Consider the following 17101-nt stretch of genomic DNA (forward strand, 5'->3'; position numbering starts at 1 on the left):
AAGGGGATGAAATAGCCAACAAAATGTAGATGTGTTAGAAATAAGTAGGAGATCTCATTTCTTGGCTTTGGAGGATATCCTTAGCTATTGCTGTTAGAAGAGATGTGTATTGGTTACATACTTTGCATGCGGTCTGTCCTTTGTTTTTTGGACTTTGGGATTTTTCTGGCTGAGGGACTTCTTGGTACTTGTATTAATTTCCATTAAAAGATTCTAGACCATCTTGATTACTTTTTTCCAGTGAAATCTTACCTTGCCTTCACTCTTTCTGCTTCTAACATATATGTTTCTATGGTAATCAGTTCCTTTCTGTTTGTTGCAGACTCTTTATGTGTATTTCTGAAGTCTTTTTTGGAGTGGTTACTCATCCAGTTAGGCTTGCAGGGGGAGGCTTTTTTTTTTCCCCCTTGCTTTGGCATACAGGTTCTAGTTCATTTATTACTCTGACCAGTGCTGAACTCTCGAGGTCAATTCTGCCTTTGTGAAAAGGCCAAGGCCAAGACTGCCATGTGAAAACCATCTTAAATTTGGTTCGTTACTTTCACAAAATGATTACTGCTTGTCTACAGGTTGCTTGCTCTTGGCAAGCTGCTAAAACCTCTCTGTTTTAGAGGGCAGAGCTTTGCCTTCTGACTCACTGCCCTGCTCCAGCTGGAGCCCTGGAGGAGGTAGGCTGTCCAGGTGGGCACTACTTAGGAACGTCTTGTCACTGTTGGCTCTCTGAAGGGGAGGAAGAAAATCAATATTAAATATTGTTTTTTCAAGGGCAAGCCCCAAAGAAAGCAGCTGGGACTGGAAGGGTTTAGTCTCTCTCTGCTCAGTAAACAAATACCTTTGGCCCACAGTGGCAACTGCAGAAACAAACAGCAGTGGGACATCAGTGCCAGCCCCCATGGCAATACCTCCTGAGTGCTTGGCGAGGCCTCGGCCTTATCCCGTTGTCGTGGTCTCATATGCCCTTGGGAGAGTGTAGGAGCGACATTGGTTTTGTTCTGTCACGTTCTGGTATGTGTGTCTTAGCGTGTTATGGCCTCTGTCTCTCCATCCTGAGAATCTGGATGTTGATTGCAGACCTCAGTGACTCTGTCTCAGGAAACTAGAGGAATATTTCCTTATTTTCCAGAGATCAGAAAGAAGGAAGCATAAATCCTAATGCTAGTTTTGCTGTTAAGGATTTTACCTGTGCAGACCCTTTAGGCAAGAAGCTTTATCCCTCAGTGTCAGTTCAGCTTCTCATCCCTAATTAATCGTTCTTCATCCTTTTGGCTCTTCAAGCATCCCGTGTTGACACTCAACTGCTGGTGTTTTCTCCCCGGTGACGTGCTTGCGTGGCAGAGATGATTTTGCCCGTACAACTTTGTCATTATCTTTGTCAGGATAATCCTGACAAATTTTACTGCCAGGAGTGGCCACTCAGAAGGAGCTTGAGATGGTCCAGATGAACCTATTCTTACCTTTTTTTCTAGGCTGTCCTCACCATTGACCTTTCCATTTGGCACCTGCAGCCCCTTTGGCATCACTAGAGAGCAATTAGTGGAGTTTGGGGCAGTTTGTATGAGCAAATATTTTTGTCTGCTTTTGAGGAAGATGAGTCTCCCCAGGCCTTGCTGCCCAGCTCTTACGATTATAAGGGGAGCACAGAGTGACTAGCTTGTGGGGAAACCTATGCTGAAGGTATCTAAAATTAGGTGAAGTGTGTTCCATCTCAGCATGTTTACTATCTGGATTAATCTTCCAGACTCCCTTTACAGCTGAAGGAGAGAGGTCAGTATTTGGTGATGATTTGTCTATTCTAGACATCTACCTACAAGATAAAGCAATACTTCTGAAGGAGCCTGTTTTCATCCCTTAGCCATGAAAGAAACCTAGACAATTGTCTTGGCTGTAGCCTAAATTAGACATATCTGCATGGACGTGTCTTTCATAGGTGGTATGGATCTCTGTGCGCAGGTGTAGCTTGAGCAGGTAAGTCTGCGGTGTCCACAGTTGCAGTACAGAGTTTAGTTGATTTTGCTAAGTGGTGGTGTGAAGCTAGTTCCCAGTCTGGTAATTAGTAACAAACTGTTGTGGCCATGAGACAATCTGCTTCACCTGAAGGCTGATTAATATTTTTATTCCAGCAGCCAGCCAGGCTGTAGCCTGGAGCTGGTCAGTATTTTGCCAAATATCACTGTGAGACCTGACACTGCTTTGGGGAGAGTGGGCTTACAGTCTTTGTCAGAAAGCAACTTCAGAGCATGCCTTTATGTAAAAGTGAAATGCAGTTCTGTCCCTTACCATGTATTCTGGTGACCTCTCTTTCTGTGGCCTAGGATGCAGTCCCCTACACTCAGCAGTTTTTCCTCTGCCAAGTCAGGTATTACATGAAAAATGACAACTTAATTTTTTCAGAAGAGGTGCTCTTCGCTGGAAATAAGAGGCTTTCGTTATGCAGAGAGTAATATGGGAAGTGTTTGTGACTGCGTGTCTATGTATAATTCATAAGAAGGTGCCAGCAGATGGCACCTGAGCCTGATGGGCTCCCAGCAACGGGAGTCTGTGGTGCTCCTGTGCCCAGCATTTTAAACAAAACTCTTGCAATGTCCAGTCTGTTTTATCTCTTAGTTCACCATCCCCAGAAGAAAACCTGTCTCGCTGTCCTGGAAACAGTTTTGCCTTTTTTTACGTTGGGGTTTGTTTTTTTTTTTTTAAAATTAAATACTTGTTGATGAGCCAGTTCAAGAATTTCGAATACTGTGTCAGAAGGAAGATGTGCTGTTAGTCCCTTCCTGGCCTCCGAATGTGTAACAAAATGCATCTCTTCATGATGGCAAACAAGTAACCGTCACAGTAACACTCGGACACTGCTTTTGAGGTATGTATTCCTCCCAGATTTCTCCTAGCCACGCTCACAGTGATTTTTCAGCCTAAGGTCTGTGTACGTGGTGTAGGCTGAACTCCCACCGAGGTGCTCCTGCATGCATGTCTCTTCCTGCTTCCCTTCTCCTGTATTTGTACTCTCCATACTCTTTCTCATCCATCAGGGCTACTGACATTTCTTGGTGCTGCAGGTTGCTTCCAGTGATGTTTTATCTGCTTTGAAGACCTTTCCCTCCCCTTCTTGTAGCAAAGTGGCTCTTGACTTCATCCAGACCCGTACGTTTCTGTTCGTGGCTCCAAGAGACGTGCTTGGTCCTGTTTCCTGGGACTTTTGTCCTCCTCTGGTTCTCCTGCTGCTTTAATCCCTCCTTTAGTGTGGCGTTGCAAATGAATGCAGTCTGAAATGTTAATTCCTGACAAATAACTGTCAGGGGTATTTGCCAGGGTGAAATCTCTCTTCCTCTGAGCCAGTCTAGCAGAAAATTTTAAAAGAAGTCCTATTCCGATTATTTTGGGAATGGATTTTTGCAAAATGTGGATAGTGTGGGTTCAGCATCCTCTGTTACAGCTGTTATCTTGTGTTTCATGTACTTATGGCAGACCTAACATATGTCCTTTGATCTGAGATACGGTCTGTGTAAAACTGTGTTCAATACAAATGTTAGACTGTGGAGATGTGATCAGGGCTGGTAGTTTAGGAAGTTTCCAAGAAAAATTGATACTGATATCAAACATTCCCTCTGACTACTTTGAGGTTGCGAAGCTGTACTGGAAAGGGGATTAAACTTGGATCTCAGGTTTTCAGGGAAAACCTAGCAGCTGTGGTCAATGTTATCCTGAGATAACAGCCTCAGCATCTCATAGAGCTTATGAGTCCTTCCTGGAGACCCTTGCTACAAGCTGGCACTGGACTGGGTGAGCTCCTGGCCAGGCGCTGCTGTGCAGCTTCTGTTGTGAAGTGAAAGAGTAGGGCGTTAAAAGGAACCGCTGGCGCAGTACTGGAGTTTACAGAAAAGGTTAAGGGTGTTGTTTCATAAGGCTGTAGCAAGTCAGTGGCCAGGCTTGATGTGGGAACCAAAAGGAGCCATTTCCAAACAAAAAGAAAATAATCCCAGTAACTGCTTTTGGAAGAACTTTGCTGGAAATATGCCAAAGAATTAGAAGAATGTAATACAACTACTTTGTTAAATAAATATGTAAGTGGTGTAGTTCTGTGAACTTAACGAGGGGCAATGGATCTCAGCACTGAAATTCATGCAGGATTTTCCAGATATTAAGAAACACCAGGTAACAAGCACATAATCCTTCTCGGCCTTCACGTACTGAGTTGGGAGGGTCTCACCGCACTTGCCAGGCGAGCACTGAGCATGGAAATGAGTTCGGTGCTGGAGAAACACTTCTCCAAGTGACAGCAGTCTCACGCAGTCTCTTTTGTGTGCTGCAGTGTTACAGGTGGGTAGGTGTGCATACATGGCACCCTGCTTCTGGTGAACTAGGCTTAACTTTCAGCCTGCTTTTATGTTCTGTGGTTCGTTTTAGCCATACAGGTAAAAAAATGATTGATTCCTTCTACACCTCTTGGCTATACCCATTTCCTTCATCTCTTCCTTCCATGATATCTTTTCAGTCTAAATTTGATTCATGACCTTTCCTTAACATTAATACTTTTGTACCCTTTACGGACTTCTGTATAGCTTTTTGCCCTTTAGGATCCTCTGTATATGTTTTCTGTGTATTCTTTATGTTGGGATGTCCTTTAAGCTGTGCTTGTATAACACCTCTCATGATAAAGTTTTGAGGTCCTGGTGCTGCTGACGTTCTATGACAGGAGCTCAGTGAGCCTTTGCTTGCACTAGGGAGAGTGTTTGGAGGGCTTCAGACTCTTGAGATCCTTTGTTTGGAAACAGGCTGGTAAACGTGCTTATTTTCGTATAGCACCTCAGTAGTGCCATAGATCTGCTGCTTGGTAAAGTCGAGTGCAGCGTAGCTAGGTGTATGTTTGAAGGAAGCCAGGAAGGTATGGTCCTCTCTCAGGAAAGGTGGGCAGATGGAAGGAACGTGTGCTGACAACCCAAAAACTAACCTGGTCTGCTTTCTCTCTCTTGCTCTCTTCAGATCTTCCCCCTCCAGCAACAAGAGAGAGGCCCCCAGGGTGTAAGACGGTGTTTGTTGGAGGACTGCCGGAAAACGGAACTGAGCAGATCATTATGGAAGTGTTTGAACAGTGTGGGGAAGTCATAGCTATTCGAAAGAGTAAGAAGAATTTCTGTCATATCCGCTTTGCTGAGGAGTTCATGGTGGACAAGGCACTTTATCTTTCTGGTAGGTATATTTCTGACTCAGATGGCAGCTTAAAATTCTGGGATGGAAATGTAATGACTTCTTTATAGTCATAATGATAGGCTTTGCTACAACTGGAAGATTTGTCTAATGTTGTGTCAGTTCGCCTCTTTTCCTGCTGCTGTTGCATTTCTGCTTAAGTACATGAAAACAGCTCCCGATAGGAAAGATAGCAATGCTTTGTTACCTTGGGTGCTGCAAACCTCTACAAAATACTGGGATGAGGTACAATCAGAGTCCATCCCCATCTTACCTGGATAAATGTTCAGCCAATTCTGTAGAAAATGCTTAAGGGTCCTACAAAAACTTGCAATTGGTGTCAATTGCTTGTTAATTGGATGGTGTGCTTGACTTTCATCAGTATTTTTTTGCTTGTTAGTCATCAGAGCTGAAACACCTGGGCTCCTTTTGCCTAGGGAGCCCCTGTTCTGCCTCCATAAGGTTTTAAGAGGTTCATTTCATGGAGGACAGAGACCTCACAGTTGGTGTTCACAGACTCTGCTTGGCTGGCAGATTGTGTATTTCCAGGCAAGCCTGCATTTGCTGTGCTGGTTACATCTGCCCTGAGCAGCCGGGCCTCTTCACCTGCCTCTTCACCATTCTAGAAAAATACAGTAGTACTTTCTGTTTCCATGCTAAAACCCCTTCGAAATCCTTTCTTTCAGTACACTAACAAACCAGGGTACTGCCTCCAAAGCCCATACCCTTTCCAGAGAGATGAGACTGTCAAGATAAGTGAGGGAAGTGCTCTTTGCTGTTTAAAATAATGGAAACTTTTCTGTAGTCTATTTCGACTGTCTCTGGAATGAGATGCAATGCTTACAACCAGTTGAATTGAGTTAGACTTGCAATGCCCTGTTAGTAAGAGCCATCTGTATTTACAGTTACTGCTTCTACGTAGCCAATACTGCCTCTTTAGCTGGAGGCGTTCTCTGCTTATAGTTCCTGCTGCTCAAAGCCATGGTCATGTGTGTAGTCATCAGTGTCCTGCACATGCAAGCATTGTGTCTGGGTTTGTTCTTTGTACAAAGTCTGTAGTTCAGATTTTCTTCATACATCCCACCTGAATGATTTGATGTTTGATGTGAAACTCCAGAAAAGGAGTCCTGCAAATTGTGCTAGTGAGAAGAGTTCCCACACAGTGGACGTGCACATTTGCTGACCTTATTCCCTGCTCCCACCGGATAATGGGGGCTGTTTCAAAGATAACCACTCTCCATCTGCTGCCCTCTTTGCTGTGTCTCACCTCTCATTCCCCCCTTCCCATCCACAACTTTGGGAGTTTGTGAAAGTGTGGAAGAATCCAAGGCAGTTCTGCCTTCCCCATGTGAACAGCTGGGCTTAGTCCCACAGCCTGAGAGGTTATGTGCAATTAAACAGTTGCTATTTGAGACCAAGTACCTGCTAATGTTTAGAGGAGTAACAGCCCACATGAGATCTTGCCTAGCATGTGCAAAACACAGGCAGATAGCAGCAAACCCCCTAACGATGTTTCCTTTTCCAGCACCACTCTCTGTGCAGTAAACCCTTCAGTAAACTCTTCTGTTCAGGGGCTTTCTGGCTCTCTAGGGATGAGACACAGGCACTGGTGGGTGGTTGGAGCCAAAGGTAAGTCGCCTGTCCTGTCTGAACACTGTTGTCGTCGCTGCCAGGCTATCGCATCAGGCTGGGCTCCAGCACTGACAAGAAGGATACTGGGCGCTTGCACGTGGATTTTGCTCAGGCTCGGGATGATCTGTACGAGTGGGAGTGTAAGCAGCGGATGCTGGCGAGGGAGGAACGCCATCGCAGGAGGCTGGAAGAGGAGCGCTTCCGCCCACCCTCCCCACCTCCCATCGTCCATTACTCCGACCATGAGTGTAGCGTGGTCGCTGAGAAACTGAAAGGTGAGTGGTTCTGTGGGCACGGCCGCCCTTCTGTGCAGGTGCTGGGACAGAGATCTGTATTCTCCAGTGGTTGCCTTGCTGAACAGAAATAATGGTGCCAGCTAGTCCTTGCAGAGCTCATTCAGACTGAGCCCTCAGACTGCACACAGCAGCTCTCCTAGCCTTCTCTTGTTCAGAATTTTTTGTCGTTTTGTAAAAACAAACCTATACTTGACTACAACAGTTTCTTCTGAAACATTTTTATCCGTGTTAAAAGGACTAGTGTAAGTCCTAAGACCTTCTTTGAAGCCTAAGACCCATGTGTGGCCTGATGATTTTGGAGCTGGAGGATATTTTCTTTTGTGAAAGAGTACGTCTGAATAGGCATATGAGTTTTCCAGTAGGCTTCTAGCAGTTGGTGGTCCTCTTGTTGTACCTCAACAGATGGTTTGCTCTGTCAGCTTGATGTTAGACTTACCTTCCTTTGTATAGCCTTGTATTTAGATAATACTGTGCTTTCAAGAATTGTGAAGTAAGTTGACCTTTGAAAGAGAGCAGTTCAGCAGTGCCAGGGAAAGGATCTGAAAGCTGCACAGGTGAACCTGTACTTCAGTGGTGTAAAGATGTCTGTCCTTGCTGCAGATGACACAAAGTTCTTAGAAGCCATCCAGACCTTGCTGACCTGGATAGAGCGTGGAGAAGTGAACAGGAGGACTGCCAACAACTTCTACTCCATGATCCAGTCGGCCAACAGCCACATTCGCAGACTAGTGAACGAAAAAGCAGCTCACGAGAAAGAGATGGAAGAAGCTAAAGAGAAATTCAAACTTGCTCTCTCAGGGATTCTGGTTCAGTGTGAGTAGTGTTTCCACGCTGAATGTTGGTTGCCTGTTGTTGTAGGGAAGACGCTTAATTTCTAGAGTGTTGAGAGGCCGTGCTAGAAGGGCTCCAGGAGAAGAAGTAGTAATTGCTTCTGTGCAGCTACAGTTAATTTATGAGCATGTATCATTAACTTGGCAAAAGTTTATTTTGGTACTTTTTATTGGAGTAAGAGTCCACATCTGGGGGGAGGAGAGAATGAATTCTTAATTTTTTTCCTCTTCTAATTATAGTCTATTAGTAGTTCTGTCATCTTTTCAACTCTACTTCTGTGCACAGACAAGGTAAGTTCCTGGTAATCTGGTGCCCCTGCGAAGTGTACAGGATTTATTCGCCAAAGGTAGGATGCAGCAGAGTGTTCCCAACACACTGTTCTCAATCACAACTGAAAACCTGTTGCAGACCAGCATTTTGAACCCAGGTCTTTCAAATCCCAGTAGTTTATTAAACCATGGAATCAAGGAAGAGGCATGGGCTATATTAGTTCCAGAATGTGACTTGTAAGAGTTCCTCAAACCATTCATTGCCTCTTACACATCCTTTCTTTAGCAAGTCTGAATATTTTTTCACTTTTTTTTTTGAGTACCTTTCAGAGTACCTTCTCCACAATAGTACTAAGTCTCTTTGAGCCTCTTGGTTAGGTTGTGAACATTCTTAACTTTTGGGTCAATAATTTTGGCTATTACTTGTTTAATAATTAATTTAAAAAAATTTTTTTTAAAATTCTGTTCATGGTAAAAAATACGGGCACATGGTCCAGAGGGAAATACAGTAAGCACTGCAGAGTAAGTAGTAACAGACAGTAGCATGTGGCTCCACTCTGTAAAACACCCACTAATATCTCAGCCACTCTTAACTTAATCTAGGGTGGCAGAGAGTTGATTTTTATTTTGTAAGAATTATGCCTACTACAACATCACAAGCATGTAAAAAAAAAAAAAAATCAGGTAGATGTGCGTTCTGCTGTTGGGTGAGTTCTCATCCAAGGAGAGACACTTTGTATTTCCAAAAACCTCTGCAAATTTTCTAAATAAACAGAGGGAATAAACCTCAGGAACAAAAAAAGTTGATGGCTGATGCCAGAATCCTTTTCTGTAGTATGCGCAGGCGGGATGCGGTCATGCTCAGACTGTGGCACTGTTCTTTGGGGCTGTGCCCACTGGGCAGAAGAACATCCAAAGTGCCAGCTTTCACAATTGTGCTTAATCGTCCCATTTTAGAGAGCAAGTGCTACCCGGGTGTACTTGTTACACTCATAGGCAGTGTTGCGCAACATATTTGAATATTTTTTTCATCGCAACATGTGCCTTCCTTTTTCCCAGTTGAGAGCAGATGCCGTTTTCCCAGTTGATCATTACTCTGTGAGCATTTGATGCTGGCCTGGTGAAGTCCCCACTTTTCTTTCCAGGCACAAAGTCCCTTTCCTGAGCATAGCTTCAGCACAGTACAGTGTTATAAGAAAAGGTTAGCCAAACCACCTGCCTGATTCCACTTTTTTACTCCTTTACTCCTCTTGTTCGCCCTCTCTGGATGATATTCTGGCCTGATTTGACTGCTGATTTGATACTACAGTCGAGCAGATAGTGGCCGTGTACCATTCTGCCTCCAAACAAAAGGCTTGGGACCATTTCACGAAAGCTCAGCGTAAGAACATCAGCGTGTGGTGCAAACAAGCAGAGGTTGGTAACTTTTTATTGTGTTAGATCCTCGAGCACAGTCTCTTTCTTGTCAGGATATTGATGTTAAGTTTGCACAATGCTCGTATGGATAACAACACCTTAATTGACAGTGTAAGATGGGAATTACTCAGTCGTCTCTTGTGTTACAGGTAATAAATTTTCTCTCGGTATTTGTGTTACTAGTAGCAATACCTTTAGATCTGTATGCTGTTTGAAGTTGTGCACAATAATAATTATTGATCTGTTTTCTGCTATTTTTAATGTAAAAGCAAGAGGGATTTCTAGAGGGATGTTTAGAAAAAAAGAAACCAGCCCTAAGCATCGTCAGAGATCTGTTTTATCACACTCTTATTGACAGACTTGAGAGGTGGAAATAACTGCAGCTGGACAGCCTGGAAAACTTGAGGGAGGATGTTCTCATATTTGTGTGTTTATCCCATGCAGCAACGTTGCTAGTGAAGTATGGGATTTAAAGGCAGTGACAAGGGTGGGGTTGATAGAAGGAGGCATGTCACTCAAACGGCTCCTCCTGCAGGAGGAAGAATAGTTCTCAGTCCCTTATTTGGTCTTATCAAATCTTACTGGAGTCAGGCACAATGTCAGAAAAACTAAAGCTAAGGTAAAGAAAGGCTGTTCTTTGGGAAAGTGATGGGTTTGGGAGATGTTTGTCCTGGGGTCTGATGGAATACGCACTGCCTTCTGTCACCTACATAGTAGGGGTGTCACATTGCTTGGCTGCATCTGGCAGTGAAGCCCATCTTGATGTTTGTCTGTCCTGAGGAAGAAGGGAGGAGATAGCTGTGCTCCTGGGAACATGGAGGACTGCCAAGAGTGGTGGAAGAGCCCTGTGGTGGGTCTTCTAGTCAGAACTTGTCTCACCTGGAGTCTCGCTTTTGTGTCCCTTCCCTAGCAAGGTTGATGCTCAAAGCGATAACAGAAGTATTGTCACTCTGGGGTATGAGTAGTGTTGAAGGAAAGAGCAAGAAATTGTATTTTTCTTGCTCGTTAAGCTTTTAAAGTAGGGTGGAGCTTGAATCAGTTTTTACCACTGACAATGAAGACTACTTTGAAGTAGTAGGACCCAGATCTGAAGTGCAGAAAAGATCTGCTATGAAAATTACCTGCCTCTTAGCATAAATCCAGGGGGCTGTGTTTGGAAATATTCTTTATTCACTGCAGAAACACTAGCAGTTTGGAGCTGATCTTGTAATTTATGTGTCAGAAATAAGGCAAAGCAGATGCTTTCGCATCTCAGCATAACCTTAAGCAGGATTCCAGCCCAGTGGGTTGCCAGTGTTCAACAAAGCCGTGCTGGGAATATCAATCTGGACGTGTAAGATGGCAGTCGTGGCTGAGGGACTGGAAAGGAGTTGGATGTTTGGCACTGTTGTCTAAGTGTTCCCATGACAGATGTCTAAACAGCTGAGAGGGTCTTGTCTGCACGCACTGCTGATTAGTCAGGTTTGGGCAAGAAATCCTACTCTGCCTGATAGCTTTGGATTGTAATTTTTCTTTGTTTTGGTTCCCTTGCTTGGAAAGCAAAGGTTGCTGACTGCTGGACCTCATCGTGTGGATTTCCAGAGCCCTGTGCAGCCAGTAGTGAATGTTCTCTCTTGAGATGGGGAAAGGGGAGGCACCGACTGAAGAAGTGCTTGCCTAATGTGCCCAGTAATTCTCTGGAAGACCAGTTTTTTGACTCCCGGTTGTGGATTGCACTCAGTACTTCTAGCACACAGTCATTCTGCAGGAGCGTGCCTGTGTCTGCCTGTATAGATTAGGTAGAGCTGAAAGCCTGGAGGTGCTTCATGACACTCACCCAGGTGAAGGCAGTGGTAAAAGACAAATGTATTCTGAAGTGCTCGTTTGTTCCTAGGGAAAAGGACTCTAATATGCAAGCCATAAAGCAGCAAATAAAGAGCAAGGTTAGCTTTCAACTGCAGTGTCTTGTTCAGTTAATCTTTCAGTACGATACTGAAATCCTGTTCAGCTACTCCTTCTCAGATCTCTCTTCTGCAGTATTCAGATGTCTGTCTCAAAAGTAGAGCCCCAAGCCAGAGAGCACATATATTCTACCCAAATCCCCACAGTGTACCAGTCCATCAGACACGTACACTGATTTCTATTAGGGATTTGAAGGCTAGGCTGTACTGAAGTTGCCTGTGTAGCACATCAGTCCCATGTGGGGTATGCTGATGTGTCTGGAAGAAATTACTTCCATCATCACTTCTTTCCTGATGACACTCAGAACAGGGAAGAAGAAATGGCGCACAAATATTTTCCATTTCCAGTACATTTGTATTGGAAAATGACAATGTTAAGTTTAGTGATTTCATTAGGTAGCTGTGACTCTGCAAGAACACCAAGCTCACAGAGCATCGCTTGTAAGTTTTCACCATTTCTTCATCCAGTGCTAGGCACTGTGTCTCAGACCCTGGTCTTGTCCGAGTGTGAAACAGGACAGGTCTGCTTAAACCACCTCTGAAAACATTAGTCTGGGTTGTTAGTCTGAACTGTGTTAAAATACCATCTTTTTTTTTACTGAGCCTGTAATGAGTGTCTAAAAAGAAACCTGTTAATCTGAGAGGTGTTAGTTTCTGTGAAAGACATGGGATTGTCTCAACCAAGGCATGGAAATGAAAGAAGTGGATCACTATAGATTTTCATGTAGAAAGGATTTTACAGGCTTATTTTTGGTGAAATGGTAATTAATCCAGCACTCTTAGGTGTTAGTGCAAAATGTTTGTGATGTATGTTATCCTTATTTTCTAGTATAGGTCAACATTAATATTTAATGAAATGGTGACGCATTGATACACCAATGTATGTGTAATGTTAACCGACAGAAAAAAAATGCATCAAGTAGCTGATTAAGCCTCCCCATAGATTTCGTCTGCAAAGGCATAAATGACAGATTTGAGATAAGAACATGATTTATAGAGAGGAGAAATTTCTCTTCTGGACAGAGACTGTATATGTATAATTCCTCTCTATAAAGAAAGAGGTCACATATAAGGGCTGTATGGGCTTTGCTTTCTTAACCTTCATGGTGTAGTAATAAAGAACGTTGAACTTTGTCTGCAAAGCAGAAACATGATAAAGTTTTCTGTTTGGTTCTGTTAGGTTATTTCTGTTAGGAACTTTCATATGGTTTCTTAAAAGACTTGTCTTCCAGAGTGCTTATGCCTAGAACCAGAGAATCACAGAAGGGTTTGGTTGGAAGGGACCTTAAAACCCATCCTGTTCCCGCCCCCCTGCCCTGGGCAGGGACACCTCCCACCAGACCAGGTTACTCAAAGCTCCATCCAGCCTGACCTTGAACACGTCCAGGATGGGGCATCCACAGTTTCTCTGGGCAGCCTGTGCCACTGCCTCACCACCCTCATCGTAAAACATTTCTTCCTTGCGTCCAGTCTGAACCTGCCCTCTTTTAGTTTAAAGCTGTTGCCCCTTGTCCTGTCACTACAGGCCTTGGTAAAAAATCTCTCCCTGTCTTTCTTGTAGGTCCCTTTATATATTGGAAAGCCTTTGTGGGAAGCACAAATTTAGTGACACAATATCCTCTCTGCATGTTATATATTGAAAGGCTGCTCTAAGGTCTCCCTGGAGCCTTCTCTTCTCCAGGCTGAACAACCCCAGCTCTCTCAGCCGGTGTTCATAGCAGAGGGGTTCCAGCCCTCGGACCATTTCTGTGCTCCAGGGGGGTCTCATCAGAGTGGAGTAGAGGGAGAGAATCCCCCCCTCTGCCTGCTGGCCATACTGATGGTGATGCAGACCAGGACATGGTTGGGCTGTGAACGCACATTGCTGGCTCATGTCCAGTTGTTCACCCACCAGTACCCCCAAGTCCTTCTCTGCAGGGCTGCTCCCAACCTGTTCATCCCTCAGCCTGTATCGATACTGGGACCACAGTTGCAGGACCTTGCACTTGGCCTTATTGAACCTCATGAGGTTCACGTGGGCCCACTCCTCCAGCCTGTCCAGGTCCCTCTGGTTGGCGTCCCTTCCCTCTAGCGTAAATCTTCCTGTGGTTCTGTGTTTTTCTTGGGTATCGAGTTCCTTATTACAAGCTTGGAAAACAAGTCTATCCCGGCAAACCCAGAAGTCATCTTTCACCTTTAAGATTATTTAACATCAAAAGTAAATCTGGGCAAAGTTGACAGGCTGGTGATCCATGATCACTGCTAGTTTGGGCATGTGCAGACCACCTTCCCATATAGCTACCACCTGAGAAAAGCCTGTAGAGTTGGATAATACCCAGCCAGCGGCCTTCTGGCAAAAAGCAGATGATCGACCCTCCGCAGTGTTGGAAAATTCAAAATGACTGGGTCTTCCTGGGACATTTCCAGCTGTGATCTCGCCGTGAGACTGCACTTCTGGGACTTTCTTTCCAAATCCCACTGAGTCAAACCTTTCGTAGTAGCTAAAGGAGGAGCTAACGTTTCGTTTTATACCTGATAAACCAGATACAGAGTCTGATTCAGATTATGCTTCTACTTTGAGCCTTAGTGCTCCTGTTCTTTCCTGCTTACTGAGATTGCTTACTATGACTGGGGTGGGAGCACTCTCTCCATTTGGAGCTGTCTTTTGTTCCAAGGTAAGTTCTCCAGGTGGGAATTGGCTGAGAGACCACTGGTGAGACCTCTTCCAGGAGTCCTTGCTGCTGGGCTCAGCCTGCTGGGCTCCCCCAGCTTAGGGTCTTCTCTTAAAGGAAGGTGGACCCACAGGATTCATACAGCTTTTGGCAGAGTTTAATTCTGTGGATCACCGCATCGGGGGAAAGCCTGGTGGGCAGCTCAGGGAATAGGTATGTGTTGGGGAGTCGTTAGGCTAGCTAGGCCAGGGTTTTGTCTTTGTCAATGGTGACTTAAGGTGGTTTTCCCAGGCAGTGCCGGCAGGTCCTGTAGCTGCAGGCAGCTCATTAAGAAGCAATGGAAGGTTGAGAGCTAGTGAACCACCATGCTACAGTCGCTACCAGCCAGCATATTCCCTTGGTTAGGAAGGACCTTGCTCAAGTGTTTGGTTTCTCTGACACTTTTTCCTCTCCCACCCAGGGATCCCCTTGGGCGCCGTCAGGGTGCTGGTGAACCATGGCGTAGCCTGCTGTGCCACCCAGCCAGGCCTGGCCCTGCTGGGTGCTGTGCTCTGCGCAGCCTTCGCCAGCTTCAAGGCCGCTTTAGGCTTTCAGCTGTTCAGCAGAGTCAGTTAAAGACGATGGGAAGATTTTCCTCTGATCTTTGACCCGCTGCCATTTTACAGGTGGTCTCTGGGGCAGGCAGCAGTTGCCTTGGAAGCATAGGCAGCGCTGCCCATTGTGCTCGGATCTGCCTTGTTCTTGCCCTTTCCCCGTTGCTGTCCCCAAGGTGTCTGTTCATCCAAGCTGAAAGCATGGTCATTTTCCCTGTTGGCTGCTCTTGGTGGACATGTGCTCAGCGCTGGCAAGCAGAGTTTTTGAAAGTTTCAGGCCATTAGAGTAAAATCTACAAAGAGCTGGACACAAATTTTATTTCATAAGCGAAACTTCTGTATCTTTTCTCCTGTGGCTGTTTCTGGGGTGTATAAGCCAAGTGAAGTTGTGGTAAATTGACCTTGGGTAGGGACACCCGGCCGCCTCTGCTAGCCTCTAGTAAGTATTCTTGACATCTCCATCTCCTTGAATAACTGACTGTTGTTTTCTGAATGTTGCTTTTCCTGCTCTGCAGAGGGGATGGAGAGGCTGGGCAAGGCATTTCCTTGCCTTGCAAACAGACTGATGTGTGTCTGTGCAGAGCTTGGTCTCTGCCTAGCATGAGCTGGCCGGAGCAGGGGGTCTGGTCTGGAGGAGCAGGTAGGGATGGGGCCGGCTCTGCCTGGGCACGGTGAATGGAGCAGAAAGGACACAGGCAGGAGCTGGGGTGGCTCAGGGACCAGTGTAGGAGGTAGCTACTGATGATTAAACAATGATCAAATGATAATTAAACAATGATTGACTGATAATGGTAATCAAATGGTGATTAAGCAATAATTGAATATAATTAAACAGCACTTTGGCAGTGGCTAGATGGCAGTCAAACACTCTACTTCTTACTACACTTACAATTAAGCTATAGCTGGATATATATAAAAATATGAATGTTGCTAGCATATGATAGACTTTTGGGCATAACATAAAGTGTCACTTACCTTGTTACAGATAGCAGATGCCAGGTAAAGGGAGTCTCGGCCTTGAGGGATGACCTTGAGAGGTGTCCCTGCTGAAGGGAGATCCCCACTGTGCAGCCCGCTGCCGTACAGGAGAGCTCAGTGGGCTTGGGGGGCTACAGCTATTTGTAGCGTCAAGTGATGGACTCGTAGCCAAACGCGCCTTCAGCGTATGTGCAGGGGTGCAGCTGTAGTGGTGTTAGTCTGGTCTAGGCCCAGCTCAGGCTGGTACTGTTAGCTCCTGAGAAGATACGGCCTGGCACAATTTCTGATGGTTTGCACAGCAGGGCTGAGTCAGTTGGGCATCCTTGTCGGTGATGGCTGAACCAAAGTACCACTTGCTTGGAGCGGGTGCATCCCTCACAGGCGCTGAGCAGGGGAGTGTGGGGCAGGGAAGGATAGGAGCGGTACAGCCCTTGGCTGTGCGGGGCAGGGGACGGCACTGATGGGAGTTAGATGTAGATGTGTGCTGTAAGCAAGAAGACACGAGGTAGTGACCCGGTGGAGAATGAGGTTGGGCAGCACTAAACATAGGAGAGACGTGTGGGTATGGGGAGAGGGGTCACCGAGGGACTACGCTGTGGGCAAGGAGGAGAAGGGAGTTGGAAGAATTGGTAATACCAATAGCATTGATGGATTGACTCGTGCTAGATATTGTGCTTGATTAATAGTCTGTGCCAAATTTTTTTCATCACTTCCTCTTTTTTTTGTATCATGGAGTTGCATATTGCAGACTTAGATTGCAGCATCTGTTTATCCAACCAGTCTGTTCCTTCTATTGTGTATTTTAAAAAATCCTCTACTTTCTGAACCGTAGGAAATTCGTAACATTCATAATGATGAACTAATGGGTATTCGAAGAGAGGAGGAAATGGAAATGTCTGACGAAGAAATAGAAGATCCATCAGAGATGAAAGAAACAGAAGAATCTGGTAAAATCACTTTTTACAGCTCATAAACAGAGTACTTGTCTCTTCAGTGGTTTCTTTCAGGAGTCCCATTCTGACTTTTGTACCCCAAAATGTCAGTGATGGTCAGGTGCATTTCCCACTGCCAGGGGCTATGCTAGGGAGAGTATTTATAGGCTGTTGTTGGAAGGCTTTTCTTGCCCAACGGTGGTCCTGCTTCCCCCTCACTGTTCCTGAACTTGCCAGTGCACAGGCATGTTTGCGTGAGTCTCAGCTGTAGTAGGAGCTTAGAGAATCTCCTTGCCTAGCCCAGCTCTGTGTGGCCAGTTGGTGAGTGGGAGCAAAGAGCAGACCTGATGACCAAATAACCAGGCAAAAATCTGTCAGTTATTTG

The 17101-nt window shown here is 45.3% G+C and overlaps 1 protein-coding gene across 1 annotated transcript in view; it reads left to right on the plus strand.

Moving 5' to 3' along the window:
* LOC104163487 (ecto-NOX disulfide-thiol exchanger 2-like) overlaps positions 1-16731 on the plus strand; it is a gene marked incomplete at its 3' end in the record, with an annotated part of 31620 nt that extends 14889 nt beyond the window's left edge. The window contains exons 5-9 of the mRNA XM_009702512.1: positions 4975-5181; positions 6852-7085; positions 7707-7919; positions 9516-9622; positions 16617-16731. Of these exons, the coding sequence (XP_009700814.1) occupies positions 4975-5181; positions 6852-7085; positions 7707-7919; positions 9516-9622; positions 16617-16731 (876 nt within the window). The remainder of the gene's footprint in view (positions 1-4974; positions 5182-6851; positions 7086-7706; positions 7920-9515; positions 9623-16616) is intronic.
* Positions 16732-17101: the final 370 nt, after the last annotated feature.

This window comes from Cariama cristata, unplaced genomic scaffold (genome assembly GCF_000690535.1).
Source record: "Cariama cristata isolate BGI_N322 unplaced genomic scaffold, ASM69053v1 scaffold17806, whole genome shotgun sequence".
Taxonomy (NCBI): domain Eukaryota; kingdom Metazoa; phylum Chordata; class Aves; order Cariamiformes; family Cariamidae; genus Cariama; species Cariama cristata.